General features: G+C 40.6%; 1 protein-coding gene across 1 annotated transcript; it reads right to left on the bottom strand.

Moving 5' to 3' along the window:
- Positions 1-144: 144 nt before the first annotated feature.
- Positions 145-15264, bottom strand: LOC121882797 (apolipoprotein B-100-like). Its single transcript, XM_042391242.1, has 25 exons — positions 15210-15264; positions 14360-14472; positions 14115-14260; positions 13832-13979; positions 13243-13395; positions 12861-12985; positions 12403-12488; positions 11845-12295; positions 11619-11736; positions 11360-11506; positions 11042-11253; positions 10709-10928; positions 10237-10410; positions 9920-10123; positions 9638-9805; positions 9149-9354; positions 8700-8870; positions 8140-8270; positions 7823-8024; positions 7490-7662; positions 7201-7376; positions 6996-7111; positions 6459-6832; positions 1643-6339; positions 145-1511 (listed from the first exon to the last, which is right to left on the bottom strand). The coding sequence occupies exons 1-25, from the start codon at positions 15262-15264 to the stop codon at positions 393-395; spliced, it is 9885 nt and encodes a 3294-aa protein (XP_042247176.1). The 3' UTR covers positions 145-392.
- Positions 15265-16363: the final 1099 nt, after the last annotated feature.

Here is a 16363-nt window from a genome sequence, read left to right as displayed (position 1 = left end):
AATCATATTATAGTGCTTTTGCTTGCATTCTTACTTCTATAAGCCTGTCAAGAAGTTAGATTTTTAGACATTTATGTTAAATTATATTTAAGAAATGCAAAGAGATGTATGCAGTATAAACTGTATTTATTGAAGCCCACATAATATTGTTTTTTTTAAATAGTACAAGACAGAAAGGGAGCACAGTAGGATTATAATAACTGGGAGTTTACTGTGAAATAATAAAATTAATAATTGGAAAAACAGAGTACAGAGACAAGCATCATAAGTACAGACCATATTTGTTAGCATGTAGTTTTATTTTGTTTAGATGAGAATAGACAGTTGTCTTGTTGGTTATACAACAGATACAGACAATACAAACACTGTATATCCTTGTTAGCCATGGTCACTTAGTTGAATTGGGTAACAAATGGTAAAGGAATGTCGACCTCCATCTGTCTGTCACTTACTCTCACAAATTGCTCAACATTTTTGCTTTTCTCCTTAAGGGTCTTGATGACATTGTTGTGGAAAGCATTTGTACGTTTTACCATTGAGTCAATCCAGGACTGGATGTCAGCTTGAAGCTGTTCGCTAGACATGTCGGCCAAAATAGTCTGGAGTTTAGCTTTCACAGCTTTTAAATACTCCATAACAATTGTGCTGGCCTGTTCGACCTGCTTGGCAACATCAGCCAGGATAGGAGAGTTGATGGCATCATTGTATACTTCAGTCACAAAAGTGGAGAGCTTCTCAACATTCTGAGATTTTAGGGTTTGGAGGAGCTTCTCACTTTGTTCAATGGTAAACTGTACGAATGCTGAGAATTTAGTAATGAGATCTTCCAGCTGGATATCTCCCACTTTCCTAACAGTGACAATCACTTGGTCCTGGATTTTCCTCAAAGCTACCAACAAGTCATCAAGAATTTCTCTTCCACTGACAACATAGCTAGAGCCAGGAAGGGTGAATTCAATGGCTTGAACATAATCAAAGACAGCTGTAAACATGGAGGAGAAGTACTCTGGAACCTTTTCAATAGCCTCCTCAGATACATCAGCAACAAAAGCACTAAATTTCTGGTAGACCTCAAGCCCAGACAGCCTCTCTTCATAGCCAGGGATCTGGAACTTGGTCTCTCTCAGGAATTTAACAACAGCATCAAGAACAATCTCAACTTTCTTTTGGTACTCTCTCAGGATCAAAATGGTCTTATCTGTGACAGCTGTCATAGTGTTAGAAGGATATATTGCTGCAAGGTTGTCGACAGCCCTCTTGAACATCACTTTACTCTGCTGACCAGCCTGTTCAAAGGAATCACCAAGGCTTCTAGCATGTTTGTTGATTGTATTATATGTCCTGCGACCATGGGCAGAGACCATTTCCACAACTGTGGGAACCTTGCTCTTCAGTCCCAGCATCATCTCATATGGCATCTCCATATTCCAGGTTGTCTGAAGGTTCAGCTTCTCGGAGTTCATCACAGACATCTTCAGACCCAAGATATCAATGTCTGTTGTTGGCTCAGACTGTGGGGAAAAAATAAAACATAAAACATAAAACAAACATTTTACTACAAAAATAAATGATAACAATTTACATTAAAAATTGCAGTCAATAAGTAATTTGTAGGCAAATAAGTGAACAAAAGTGCTCTTACCGGGTAGCGTCCATAGACTCTTGCTTTCACTTGTGCTGGGCGCTTAGTCTGCATCTGAACTGCAATGAGTCCAGCAGATGGAGTGGACATAGAGACAACAAGGCCTTCCACTGGATTTCCAGTAATCTCCTGATTGATTTCCATAGTCAGATCGGGCAGATTGACCTTTGCTGAGTTGGTGATGGAGGTATCCACATTTTCGTAACTTAAGATGATGGTGCTGTCATGGTTTCCCTCTACCACTGAATGTTTTACAGCCAGGACAGAGGCCATTTTGAATCCACCGGCTATGTTCACATTGGCACTGCCCTCAATCTTTCCAGTCAGAAGCTCACATTCAGAGGATGAGGAAGCATCAAGTTTCATGACAATGCCGTCCTGGTTAAGGATGCTGGCATCAGTTTTGAGAGTGAGCATTGCTGTTTTCATGGAGAAGTCATAGGTCAGATCACCCATTACTGGGATCTTAATGCTCTGAATTTTGGGCAGAGTGATTTTTGGGATTGTCAGCTTGCTAAGAGCAGATGGAACATGCAGAGCAGGCATTCTGATGAGACTGAAGTCAGGCACTGGAATGGTGAATGTAGACACTTCAACATTCATCACTGGGACTTTGTAGGCAGGGATTGTGATGGTTTTAGGCAATTCAATGCTGTATTTTTCATACTCTGCCTTTGCTTTGTCATAAGATGTAGCGAAGATGTCAGCAGCCTTATCCTTGCTGATGAGAACTTTCTTATGCAGAGTCTTGATGTTGGCATTAATGGTATTGATGACTGGATCCACATTAATATCAATCGTGATCACCTCAGGGTTCTTCATGTACTTTATCTTGGAGTTCATGTCAAATGTCTGCTGGGTTGTGGTGAGGAGATAGCTCAGGCCAGTGTCTTCCCACAGTGAGTAGTGTTCCACTCTTGGTGTCCTCATACCAAAAAATGGCACAGTCATTTCAGGAATGGTGATATATTCTTTCAGTACATCAAGATTTGCTTCTCCATTAATCTGGGAAAATATGTTAATTTCCCTCTCACCATTATCCATGGAGACGAAATGGGAGTATTTGTACTGGTTGAATCTAGCCAAACCTGTCCAGCTAGCTTGCTGCACTTCGGAGTTCAGGGTAAGAGAGATGTCATTCTGGAGATCCATCTTTCCGGACAGCTTGAATGGAAGGGCAACCTTGGCATTTCCCTTATTCTTGGTGTCAAGCATAAGCTCATTAGGTGTGACCAACGCAAGAGCAGAGCTTGAGAGAGTTCCCTCAACCTGTCCAACCAGCTCTGCATTGTGAGAGGCAGTGAAATCAATTTTCATGTCTTCAACCTTAGCCTGGAACTTCACCTCTGCAATGCTGCCCCTCATGAATGGTGTTTCTGTCTCAGCCTTGGCATCAACAATTATGTGGCGGAAAATGCAAATATCAGCAACCACATTTTGGTTAGCTTTGAAATTGGTGCAGCCTGTTGCTCCAGTGAAAGTCACTTTGGCTGTATGGAGATCCATGACCACCTCCATGTCACTCTTGTGGGTTGCCTCATCTGAGAAGTCCTGAACTGCATATTTTCCATTGGCCAGATTGTTAATGTTCAGATTGGCAGAACCATCTTCAAGCAGGAAAACTGTCTTTTGACTCATTGATGCTTCACTGAAGATGTTGAGGGTTGGCATGTTGAGGTCATGTTTGTAGCTAGTCTCTACTGTGGCAGAGACTCTATTTTCCGTGGTAAAGAATGCATTATTGACAAGCTCTCCAGAATAGGGCTCAGTTGTGGCTCTTGCAGTAGTTTCAGCAGAAGCTCGGGCTGACAAGCCATCGAGATTCATTGTTCCCTTGTGGTCAAGTGTAAAAGATGACTGGTCAACCTTGATGTTCTCAGAGATCGACAGATGACTCATCTCGGGCGCAGCAAAATGTGCACTGGCATCCACAGTGAAGTCAAGGACTTTCAAGGTAGATGTGGCCTGTGAGTTAAGGTTCATTTTGAACTCTGGTGTGACTGATGTAGTGGTGGTGTTCTCCAGGTCAGCAGTGGTCCTGAGGTTGTAATGAGGTGAGATAACTCTGAACTCTCCGTAGAGCTTTCCAAAACAGGGAATCTTGCTCATATCTACCACTTTCTCTTTCAACTCCATAGTGAATGTGTCATAATCGAAAGATCTGATTTTCTCGACCATTCTCATGAAATAGTCACTCATGTCATCAATCAGCTGTTTGAAGTCAAAGGAATACAGTTCATTCACAAGCTCCTGAGCAGGTACCATAATCTTTTTGAGCAAAGGCTGGATGTCAATTGACCTGAGAGCAGCAAATGCAGACTGAATCTTTTCCCTCACCTGATACTGCTTCATGATTTCAACAACCTCATTCATGACAGCCTCAATCATCTTCTCAATCTCATAGTTGGAGAGGATCTCTTCTATTTTGCTGTAAATTACATTGAACTTGTTTGCAATGTTATACTTCTTGATCCAAGCCATGATAGTGTCTTTCATTGATTTCAGCGCATTCATGATTTTTTCAGTTGGGACCTTGGCTCTCAGGTTGGTCATGAAATTTTCCATTGAGTTGATAAACTTTCTCAGGTCTTCCACAAAGAGGTTGAAGTCAAAGTTGTCAATGACCTCCTTCAATTCTGATACTTTGTTCTGAAACTTGGCACTGATCTCATACCTTGTGTTGATGTCTTTCAGCATCTCAATGCTCTGGTCCATCAGCGTCATCATTGTGGCCTTTGCATTTTCAATGACTGCAGGCAGGTGCTCAATGAATGGGATCTGGATGAAGTGGCTGTCACTGTTCTTGTCATATTTCACAAATCCAGAGATGGCATAATCTTGACTGGCTTCACTGAAGAGGGTGGTGGAGACTGCTCCTTTCATCTCAATACCCATTCTCTCTGCGTTGTTATAGGCACCCATTTCTTGTTCAAAACTGTGGTCGTTTACACTGGATGTCATCTTCATTGTGACACTTTGCTCTTGGAGGCTCAGCATGCTGTTGAGCTTGTTGTCCATGTTGGTCTTGATAGTAGGTCTGCCTTCCAATTCATGAGTGGTTGAGGCTCTGTACTCAAATGAATGCGTGAGGAGCAGTGGTTCTGCTTTCAGGAGGAACTTGCTGTACAGTTCGCCACTCTGCTGTCCATACAGATACATTGCACCATTTGAGTTGAAAATGGCATCAATGTTCAGAGTGAAGGGTTCAGCAACAGTTTTGATTGTGCTGTCCAGATGAAGAGATTGTGATTTGAAGTTGGCAACATTGTTGAACTTCATGGTCAGACCAGCAACCTCCATATCCGTGGCATGTGTCATTTGAGATCCCAGGAGTTTACCATTGGTATTGTACTTAGCAGATAGGACCATGTCAACAAATTTGATTTCATAGGTGTGCTTAAGCTCCTCCTCTGAGAAGACTCCCTTCATTGTTCCAGTCAGCTCCATGTTGTAGGGCTCTGCCTTGAACCGAGCATCATTTACAAAGTTAATCTCCATGATCTTCAGGTCATTTTTCATAGTAACTGAGGCTGTAAAACGCTCCATGTTAACTGTGATGTCATGCATGTAGGAGTTTCTCTGGTCAAGGAAGTTGTCAGTCTTGGACTGGAGGGTAAAAGATCTCAGTGTAAGAGACAGTGAGTGGGTATTTTCAGTCCTCATCTCATTGAAAGATCCAACCATGTTGTTGGAGAGGATCAAGCCATCTTCATTCACTCTGAGGTTCACTCTGTTCCTGGTGTTCATGTCAAATAGATTACCCTTAAAGATGCTGTTGAAATAGACTTCTGAGCTTGCAATCTTTCCTTCAATGTTGAGCTCAGCTTTGTTCTCCTTAATGCCTCCCTTTGTGGTGAGAGACATGGTGGCACCATTAGTGTCAAATCCACCATGGAAAACATTCTCAAAGGTCATTGGGCTGTGCTGTGCAGTTGTTGTGCAGCTGGTGGTCAGGCCATTCATGTTCAGGGCCAAGGTTGCTTTGTGAGAGGCAAGGCTTGAAAAGATGTTAATGGAGGCATCAGCATTGAGCTCCAAGCCGGAAGGATTCATGGACCCAGTGAGCAGAGAGTAGGCACGGTTCACTGTATCATCAGCTTGATTCTCTATTCTGAGGCTGACCTGTGCTCCAGAGGCAGAGAACTCCACCTGGCTACGAAGCATTCTCTCAGCAGACTTGGTCACGGAGTCAGACTGGATGGTAAGCTTGACATCCTTGTAGCTAAGGCCAAATTTGGTGGTGTGCTTGATGGGGTCAGTGTTCATGTTGGTGTTAGACTCAACCATGAGTTCCTCATTTTCATATGATGCCTTGATCTTGTTTACAACCTTCAGGATTTCGGAGTTCACCCTCAGTGTACTCTCCAATCTTGCTTCCCTCTTCACTGGCTCAACAGAAAAGGTGTGGAGATAAGTGGTGCTAGCGGTCATGGGTCCGATGGACACACTTCCGTCTGTGTTGACATCTCCAGAGAGCATGTTTGAGTCTAGGTTGAACTGGTTAGTAACAGTCAGAGAAGTCTCCAGACCCAGAGGGGTAATGGCTTGCATGTTGTATCTTCCTGATGACATGACTTTTTCTGACACAGCAACAGTTTCCATCACATTAAAACTTGTACTCATGAGCTCGTGGTTCAGGGAAACATCCATGGTGAATTTCATAGTTTCATCTGCTGTGTCGGTAATTTCTGTAGCTCCTTTAAAACAGACAAATCAGTAAAATATTAATTAGTATCAACTATTATTTTCTTTCTGTTCTATTAAATAACAAATGTATACTTTTTATAATTTAAGAAAAGAATTAATATAAAATTACCCTCAGTTGTGAAAGAGAGAAGTTTGATTGGACTTTCAGCCATGACTTTGAATTTGGCCAAGTAGCTAGGAGACACTGCAGTGTTGTTGCCAGCAGAAACCTTTGTCTCCCAGTTATAGTAGTTGCTGTTGACCTTAGCAGATACTTCCACCATTCCCATCAGAGGCAGGGTGAGATCATATTCAGAAGGGATGGTAAAAGTTGGGATTTGGATCTCCTGTGGGGCAAAATCTACACCCAGCTGAGGCATAGAGATGTATGGTGAGGTGACTGTGGGAGGTATCCTTAGCTCCTCAGATGATTTGCCTCCAAGGGGCAGAGGGACACTGATGGTCAAACGGTCCTGGTTGAACCGGTAACTGAATGTGCTGTCACTGGTGAGAGGATGAAAACATTTGTTAAATTTAAAACAGACATTTAACTTGAGAGTAAATGTACTTATTTTATGATTCAATCAGGACAAAGCTGTAATTTTCTCATAATTCATATAAAAATGATGTAAATCCTAAATTGAACTTTTGAATGTGTTTTACTTACAGGTTCATGAATAGGTTGGCAGGCATGGAGGGCATTTCCACCATTGCTATATTGTTCCTCAGAGTCTCAACATAGGGAACATCAGTTGAGATCTTATCCATCCAGATATTGCTGGCCTGAATAAAGAACACCATGCTTTAGTCTTGAAGAACTTAATCTAAGTCAAGGTTTGGTAAATTAGTTAAAACGATTATATTATTTTCACCTCGAGTCCCTTGTTGAAGATATGGCGCAGTTTCATGTCAGTCTTGACAATCTGCTGGTCCATGACATCCTCCACAACCTGCCTGAGCCAGGCCTGGAGGGCATCAGTGTAAGGCACCAGGGTCTTAGTATCAGCATTCATGTTGGACATCAGCTGAACCTCAGCGAGGTCTTCACCTGAGATACAAAGCATTTAGCATTTTAATTTTACATTTGAAATTGTGTTTGGAAAAATCCCTGAAATTATCAGTGTTTGAAGTTCATTAGCAGTTTTTTTTTAACAGACATACCATATTTGAATGTGATTGCCTGAATTGAGGAGGTCTCTGGGAGCTTGACATCACTTTTGATCTCCAATGTGACCAAGTCAGCATTGCTCATGGTAGCAGTGATGGCGGCATCAGTCTTGAGTGAGGGGACTAACAGTTGAACCTGCATCATGCCATCAGCCACGCCCCGAAGCCTGTGATGAATAAAAAACATGATCTAATCAATTCCTATATATAAAAAAACTTAAAGACTGTTAAATGAGTGCATGCGTGTGTTATAAAACCAAGCTGTAAGTCAGATATAATATTTATTGACAGTGTGTTTAAAGAAAGATAGTGCCTTGGATGACTTACTGGACACGACCAGTCAGAGAGAGCTGTGGGATGTTCTTATTGGTGATCTCAAGGATAAGGGATTGGCCTTTGTTATTGCTGTCAGTCATGCCAACCTTGACACCGGCCTCTAGATCAAAGTCAGGTATCTCCATTTGGGTGGTAAAGACATTCCTGTTCCTGTTGTATTTTAGGGTGGCTGTAGCCTCGGTAGACTGAGTGCCTAGTTGGAAAAAATATAACTTCATTAGTGATGTATGTAACCTTACGAAATTAAAGAGGGAAATGGCTCATAGAAAACCTTAAGTCGATTTTTTTTCTAAATATGACGCTCATACCCTCAGCTCTCAGGGTCATCTTCAATGAATCAACCTTCTGGCGGCCGTCCTTTCCTTCATTGAGGAGTTCATAGGCGATGGTGGCTGTGTACTCAGAGACCTCTTTGGTAGGCTTGATGTCTACAGCAAACCTAGGGGAAAAAGAACAAAGATTAAATCTGATTTGTTTTTTTATAACTCCTCTATGATATTGTTCTGTGTATCTAGAAAACCACAAAAGAACATTTCTAATATGGCATTTGTGTATCAAAATTACACCACCTTTACTTAGTTTTTATTCTTTACCAGCACATGTACACACACAAATCCAACTAATAACATCACCTCAGCTTTTTGAATTTATTTCCCCCTCCATATTTGCCCTGCTATCACCATTACTTCTTAACTTTCAAAGTGAGACCACATTCTTTTATTCTCAAACAACAATCTCTATCAAACTGAAATACGTCCCATTACAAAGGCGAGGCACCATTAAACTGTCATTTCTTGTGACACAATGAATGATAATCGTTCAATATTATTACTTTGACAATATAATCAGTCTTCAAACTACAACTTACCCTGTCTCTCCATTCAGGGGGAAGTAAGGAACATCAGTCTTATCCCCAGTGTCAGCACGAAGTGTTTTGGTGCAGTATCTGACTCCAGAGAAGAGAGGGCTGCAGTTTTCTTCACCCAGACTGTGTGGGATCATTGCAGCACGACCCCCACCCACAATCATCACTCTATTGCTATTTCAAAGAAAGAACAGCAAAATCAGTCCCTGTTTTCTACTAATTTTGTTGAACATGCTGTAATAAAGATCACATGCAATGCACTATGGTGCCACATGTTGAAACACTGTAAACACCTTGATAGTGGCTTTGTTTTTATTGCTGGTGAGGTTTTAAGTACAACAAAAACACAACAAAATCAAATACAAACATTTGTCATCTACAACTAAAAATTAACAGAAAAGTAGTTAATCTATTAAATATAATTGATTAATTTATTTTATGTTATTTTTTACCTGATACTCAAGAGCTTTGTGGTGCCCTGTGGGGCAGGGATGGAGAGTTTGACCTCGTTCTGCTCCATGGTGATCTTGGCATTGAGTGCGCTCTCATGGTACATGTTGGTGTGCATCTCAACGGCAGAGACAACAAATTCAGGGACGTGGACTCCCATTTCGGTCACAAACTCAACTCCAACAGAGGGCATGAACAACAGTTCCTTCTGTGAACAAAACAGATCACATGAAATGAGGAAGGCTGCAGAGTCATGAAATATCAAATAATTCTTCTATCATCATAAAACTACTACTGAAATCTAAGACAACAGGAAATACTTCGGCCACTATTTAAAATGAATTATTATTAGCATAAATTTTAATAACACTTTGCAGGACATTTGACAGGATGTAAATCAATGAAAGGGCAGCAGCATAATCATGAAATCACAATTGACTTTTCTGGTGGAACACTGAGGATAGAATGAGGATAAAAGATGAAAAATTTACCATGTTTGGAGCCATGCGAAGGCCTCCCTTTGCACCAGGAGTAAAGGTACCAGACATAGCAAATGTCAAAGGCAAGCCAGATGCTGTTGGCAAGATGAATTTGTTGTCCATGAACATGTAATGGGCAAAGATCTCGTTGTCAGTGCTGGACATCAGTTTAGCCATGACCTGAAAAAAAGAATAAACAGTCAATTTGAATGCTCTCTTGCTGTGGCAAAGAAAGAATTATAATTTTCTGGGCAGGTATTTTATTAAATGGATAAAAGGAATACAGAACAGTACCTGGGTAGGAATGATCCTCATGAAAATGTCTGCATACATCCTTGCGTTATCAGCAATAAACTTCAGTTCGCTGCCCTTGATGAAGCCAAGCTCAGCTCCCATGATCCTAAGGTAGGCCATAGACTCTGGGGACTCTTGACTCTGCAGATCTTTAACCAGCTTGTTGAAGTTGCGAACAATTTCTCTCATTAGATTTTCGGGAACCTTAGGAAAGATTTCCATTGAGTTCTTTTATTAGTGGTGATGGTATCAGCAGAAATTGATAAAATAACACAAACTGACAGTGTTTACAAGAAAGAATTAGACATTAAATATACCTTCTGTCCTTCTGATTTCAGGGGAGCAACCCATTTCTCAAGAACTTCTTTGATCTTAATTGGCATCTTATCCTCAGCCCAGTACAGAGCCTTGGACACGGTGTCTGGGAAGAATCCGTTCTTTCCAAACAAAGCATCAATGGTTGGCTCAAAGCCTTTTCCGTCCATGCCAACCTACCAGCAGAAAAAAGATAATTTGATTCAAAAACAGTTGAAAAACAGACTTTAACACAGTTAGGTGTGTTAAAGTCTGAATCTAGGACAAATACTAAGCTTACAAATGCTATTAGGTTTAATTTCAGTGTCAGATGGGCAGGGTAGGCCAAACTGAAAAAAGCAGTACATAATAGGACACATTTTGTTTTCTACTGTTAGTATTAAAATGTTCTCTGCTTGTGTTACTTGAAACTGTAAAACTACATTTTGAAACAGCAAGAAATGACTGATTATTTTAACCTACAGTGTTACATACCTCCCAAAGATCCATGTTGTAACCAAAGGCTTTCAGGGTAGTTTCCAGCATGACCTCTCTGGGCAAGTGGCTACTGGGATCAAAGACAATGTTGCCCTGAATGTTGGCCTGCGTGCTTTCATGTGCCATGCCCAGCTTGTAGTTGCGAGACTTTGTGGTGTAGTCATTGTGTGTGGTGACATCAGTGTCCTGAAGGGCATCCATTATCTTCTCACCAAGCCTGAGGTAAAAATGAAAACAATTACTTAAATATAAATCTTTTGGTTGTTAAATCAGCATAGTATTTTCATGACTTAAAGCAGGATTTAATTCAAATTGGCACTCCATTCTTACTTCTGGGTCTCTGAATCAGTGGAGGAAATGATGTTGTAGACGTGAGAGGTCACAAAGGCCTTGACCTGCACGTTCTGCTCCTGCTTAATCAGCTTCTTGACCATCTCAATGTCACTGTCCTGGGGATTCCTCATCAGAATCAGGTAGGCTGCCAGGCGCTTCTGCACAGCACCCTTGGGGTACTGGCAGACCCTCTGGAGATTAGAACGAACCTGGATAGAAAAACAAGAGTAACATGTTTGTCACTATGTTTTGAGAAACTCATCACTCTAAAACTGGGAAATGGGTAGTTTTTCCATGGAGGAGGATGTTAGTTACCTCATCTGTCACAGACATGCGTCTGAAAGCCTGGATGGCAGCCAGCTGCACAGACAGAGTAGTTGCAGGCTGTCTCATGCACTTCATCAAGATGTTCTTTATAGCAGGGTCAGCAGCCTCCATTGCATCTCCCATGTTTCCAACAACCTTTATGGAACAGTAAAGAAAATTAGAAATAAATATGGAATTGGAAATTGCCATAAAAGTTTATATTTTTAGAAGAGGTGTATCAGATCTATGTTCAAAGCTGGTCACCCACCCTCAAGGTCAGGAAGGTCAGATCTTTCTCCCCGGCACAGTCTGCGCCCAGAAGGGAAGCCATGAACTCAGAAACAGCAGTGATCTCAGGGGTGATTCTGCCCTCAGCCTGATACAGTCTAGTGACAAAGACAGACATTATTTACAACAGGAAGCACTACTCACTGTTACAGTATTGTGTAGGACTTTCTTCAGATTTTAAAAAGATGATAAATAGGTGTACTTACTTCCTGACTGCATTGCTCAGGGCATACATGATGGGCTTGCTCTGCTTGTACTGAGCCATTGCCAGCATGTCCTTGACCATGAGGCGGGAGGGGTTAGGCAGCAGTCCCAGGGCATAGACAGCGGCATCAACCTCAAGAGCAGCTTCATCAAAGGTCCTGAGAACCTTCAGCATGGCGCTGGTGCACTCTGGGGTGCCGCACTGAGCCAGAGCTTGCCATGTCAGAGAGTTGGACATGTCCATCATCTCTTCAACAGCAGATCCTAGGACGTCAACCTTCAGGCCACGGAGCTCAGACACCAGCTTACGGAAGAGGCTGGCACGCTCTTGGCCCTGAGTGGTCTGTGACAGGGTGTTCAGCTCCTGCATTGTGGCAATGACAGCATCCTTGGTTTGCACAGGGGACTTGTCATCAGCAACATCCATGGGCAAGTACTTGAGGTTGGCCTCATCTGTACAGAATTACAACACAAACAGTGAATAAATGCAAGAAATGATGACACATTTGAGATACTGAGAGTATTTTGATATATTTTATAACATATTCTACAACACTCACTGCGGTCAAAGATTCTGTCATTGATCTTGGCAAACTCCCTCAGAGTCACAGTCTGCTTCACCAGAGTAGAAATTCCATATTCATTCCTGTTTGCAGAAGGGACAATTGCAACACATGAATAACATTAGGAAATAGTTACATTTGGCCAGTAATAATTTTATTTTATTCAAAATGTCTACATTTTGGCAAAACTGTTGAATAAATATGGGTCTGCGTTTAATTTTACACTGAAAGGCTCATACCCAGTCCAAAATAATTTATATAAATATACCAAATGTTAATATGTTTTAAAGGCATATATGGGTAAAGAAACCCACATTTCAAATTGTTAACCTTTGCTCTCTAGAATAGACACCCTCTGCCCACTTTAGACATAGATCACTTTGGAAGGCCAAAAGATCGAGTAAATTAAATACTCCTCTATGATTTTGTGGGTGCTTTGTTTTCACAAAACTTACTGGTGGGAGAGGGGCAGGAAGATGTGTTTCTCTGTGCAGGTTCCACTGGTCATGTGCTTCTTCTGGTTGTCAAACTGGTAGTTGCAAGTCTGGGTACTGCTAATCATCTTGGACAGAGGATAGTTCTGATGGGAGAAAGACAACAAGAAAACATCCATGTTTCGTTAGATTATAAGGAAGAGCAGACTGCTGAAAAACATCAGATTTAGCATAATTTGACTTTTATTTTTCTTAATTTTCTCTTGGCCTGCTTTGCTTTTTAGTGTTTTTGTCGATTTATACAGTGAAAAAATAATGCCCTGTAAAATATATGATTTAAGTAAGTGAAATGTTTTAAAGCATATCATCTTGGCTTTAGTTTGGTTGTTGCTTAAGCTCTTACCATGCCAGAGATGAGTGCCAAGGGACTGGTGTCCTGCCTGCGGGCCATGAACCAGTCACATTTGGAAAGATCTCTGCTGACAGTCACATCAGTGGCAATGTCCTCCCTGGAGTTGACGGTGAAGTCGGTGGAACAGACTCCATGCACGGTGGCCTGATAAAATTATGAGAGTATCATCAATATTGAGGAAATTGGAAACAATTCAAAGAAACACAGTTGCGACAGCTGGAGTGGTAAACGTGCTTTCTGTCATACAGCAATCTACCTGAATCAGATTATCAATTGATCTCAAAGATTACCCCCCCCTATTATAAGATCAGATGATGCCATTAGCAAGATAAACTTATCTAGGACTTTGACCTGCAGCTGAAGATTGTCATTTTTGAGAACATGCTGTCACAGGCGTGCATTTATCACCTCTGTCTAGGGCATCTTATCTATTCATTGTGCAACCTGTTTATCTTTTCATGAGTCTGCACCACAAACAGGATCAAGTTCTACTTGGCAACTCTGGCCTGAATTGATTGGTGACTGCATGCACTGATAAAACAAAAACAAGGCAATAAACAGGCAGGGGAGCAGTTCATACCATTTCTTTGTTCCTCTCCTCTTCCATTACTGGCACGATGAGAGCAGAGACGATTCCCCTCTTGATGTTCAAGATGTTGGCAGGCTCATCATCCTCAGGGAAGAGTTTGACATCAGTCTGTCCTTCCACTGTGATCTTCAAAGAGTTCCTGTTGACATGGACAGATGACCATCATTTACAACCTGATTTAGCCCACTTTTCTGACCATATAGACTTCAGTTTTCAAACCAAACAGTAGAGATGACTGCTTAATCTTTCCTGGAAAAATAAAGAAGTTACTTACTTGGCCATGGCAGCTTGGAAAGCTGTAGCTCCATCAGCAGGACGATACATTGGGTTCCCCTCTGCATCCACATCAACAATCTCACTCAGAGAGCACTCTGTTGTGCGGAGGATGAAGCTACAGGTCTGGGGCACATCAACCTCAACCTGTGTAGCAGATTAAATATTGTTTTTAGAACCACTGTTTTCTATTCAGGGTCAGAAGACTGTCATGTTTGCGGTAATGATCAGGGCTGTGAGACATACTTTGCAGGAGACTTTGGGGCCGCTCTTGTTGTCGGTGGCTCCGGTCACGCCGTTCAAGGTCTCAACTTCGTAGTCGTACACAAACCGCCTGAAGTTCTTGAATCTTTTGGCCACTAAAAAGTATTTGAAACATCATTTAGAAAATTGTAACATTAATGATTTAAACATTGTAGATCCTTTTACACTGATATAAAAAATATCACAGGCTTTATATACATTTGTTTTAATTTAAATTAATGGTAAAAACTAAGAGATCATCACAAATGATTACTGACAGCTGAGCTCATCATTAAGGATTTAGAGGTGGTGAATTACTTTCTTATAGTGATGTATTTATAAATCACACCTGAACATTACAGTAAGTAATGAAAATAACACAATGTCGACAATAAAGAAGTAACTTACAAAAGCACACTGGGGATTGTTCATCAACACTTCCCACATCTTGCTCTGTAAAAGATGAAAAAAATGTGTTTGCTTGACATTTCAAAAACCCACAGCCTGCTCAAAACTCCACTGAGAACATTATTCAGTTCAAATTACATTTACACTTCTGATTAACTCATTAGTGAGTGTTGTATTTGGCTTGTCAGTGATTTTAAAAACGATCCTCTCTTTAAGTAGCATGACAATTAATATAACAATAGTATGAAAAAACTATTTCTAAAAATATAAAACATGCTATTATATACTATTGTAGTTATGAATTTGTCACACACAAAACCTATATTTTAGAGAATGTACTTGCTTTTTTTAAATACTAAGAATTAACTTTTTTTCTCAAATATATTTAGTTTTTTAATACACCCTTAAATTCTATTAGCTTTAAAATAAAAACCACAATACTTACGGGCTAGTGTGTATGTGCCCAGCAGCAGCAAAAGGCAGAGCTTGGTACTCCCCATGATGGGATTAGTAAAGCTCCAGAAACCTTAAGGTAGGGAGTCCTCCTCTTTCAGTGAAGACTAATCTTGTGCTTCAGTCTTTTGGCTTTTATAGGTCTCCAGTCTTACTGTATGTGATAACCAGGACTTGCAAATGTGTTGCCCTGGTTCCAAAGTCTGAGCAGTCCTTGTGGCAGGCCAAAGGTAAAAACGTTTCACAAACTAAGACTTGTCTGTCAGCACTGGGTGAGGGTGGTCTGTGTGATAATGTTATGCTTATTCGGCTCTTGTTTTAGTATTTGGGGTTGTGTTCTTTAGACATGAAACCCATTTTGAAGTCAGTTTTGAATGCAGAAATTAATATAATAGTGTTTATCATGAAATAATAGATATCTATACAAAAAAACTGCCCGAAATTACGTCACTGCCATATAACAGTTAATATAATCTCAATCACTAACCTTGGTTACTTGTTTGTAGTGCTCAAAGGGCAGTACACAAATAAACTAATTTGTTGGTATCTCCAAAGCAAGGGGATATATTTTACTTTTATTTTTAGCTTTGTGGGCCATTTAGTTTTTTATTCTGGATATTCAAAAGTATTATCTGTAAACTATAGTTTTGACTTTTCATGAGGTCTGATTTCTTGTTGTACACATATTCAACCTAATTAAAAGGAGACAAATACTAGGCAGTTTTTGATTTAAACCTTTTGAGCACAAAGGTTTTGTTAAAGTGCCCCTCAGACATCCACAAATACATAAAAGTCTCTTACAGAAAGTCAACCTTTGCCCCATGACCGCTGAACAATATGAATCATATTGACGCAGAATCGAAACCTGAGTCACTGGGTGCTTTTGTTACTTGTGTGTTGTGTGTTACCATTACATATTAGAGCATGTTTTAAAGTTGTATTGGCTATTTTATTCTGTATATCTATTTATATCTTATATGGGGCTGTGTCATACCATGTAGCTCAAAAGACTATAAATATTGTGCATAAAAAAAAAAAAATCAGATTTTGTCATGGTATTAACATTTTGTTACATTTTGTTGATTTAGTTAGTTCAGTTGAAAATTGGTGTCATATCACCTCTGTCTTAACATTGTTGGCTAACCT

Source organism: Thunnus maccoyii, chromosome 17 (genome assembly GCF_910596095.1).
Source record: "Thunnus maccoyii chromosome 17, fThuMac1.1, whole genome shotgun sequence".
NCBI classification, from domain to species: Eukaryota; Metazoa; Chordata; class Actinopteri; order Scombriformes; family Scombridae; genus Thunnus; species Thunnus maccoyii.
The sequence above is the reverse complement of the archived record's forward strand: the minus strand, read 5'-3'. Positions and strand labels throughout refer to the sequence as shown.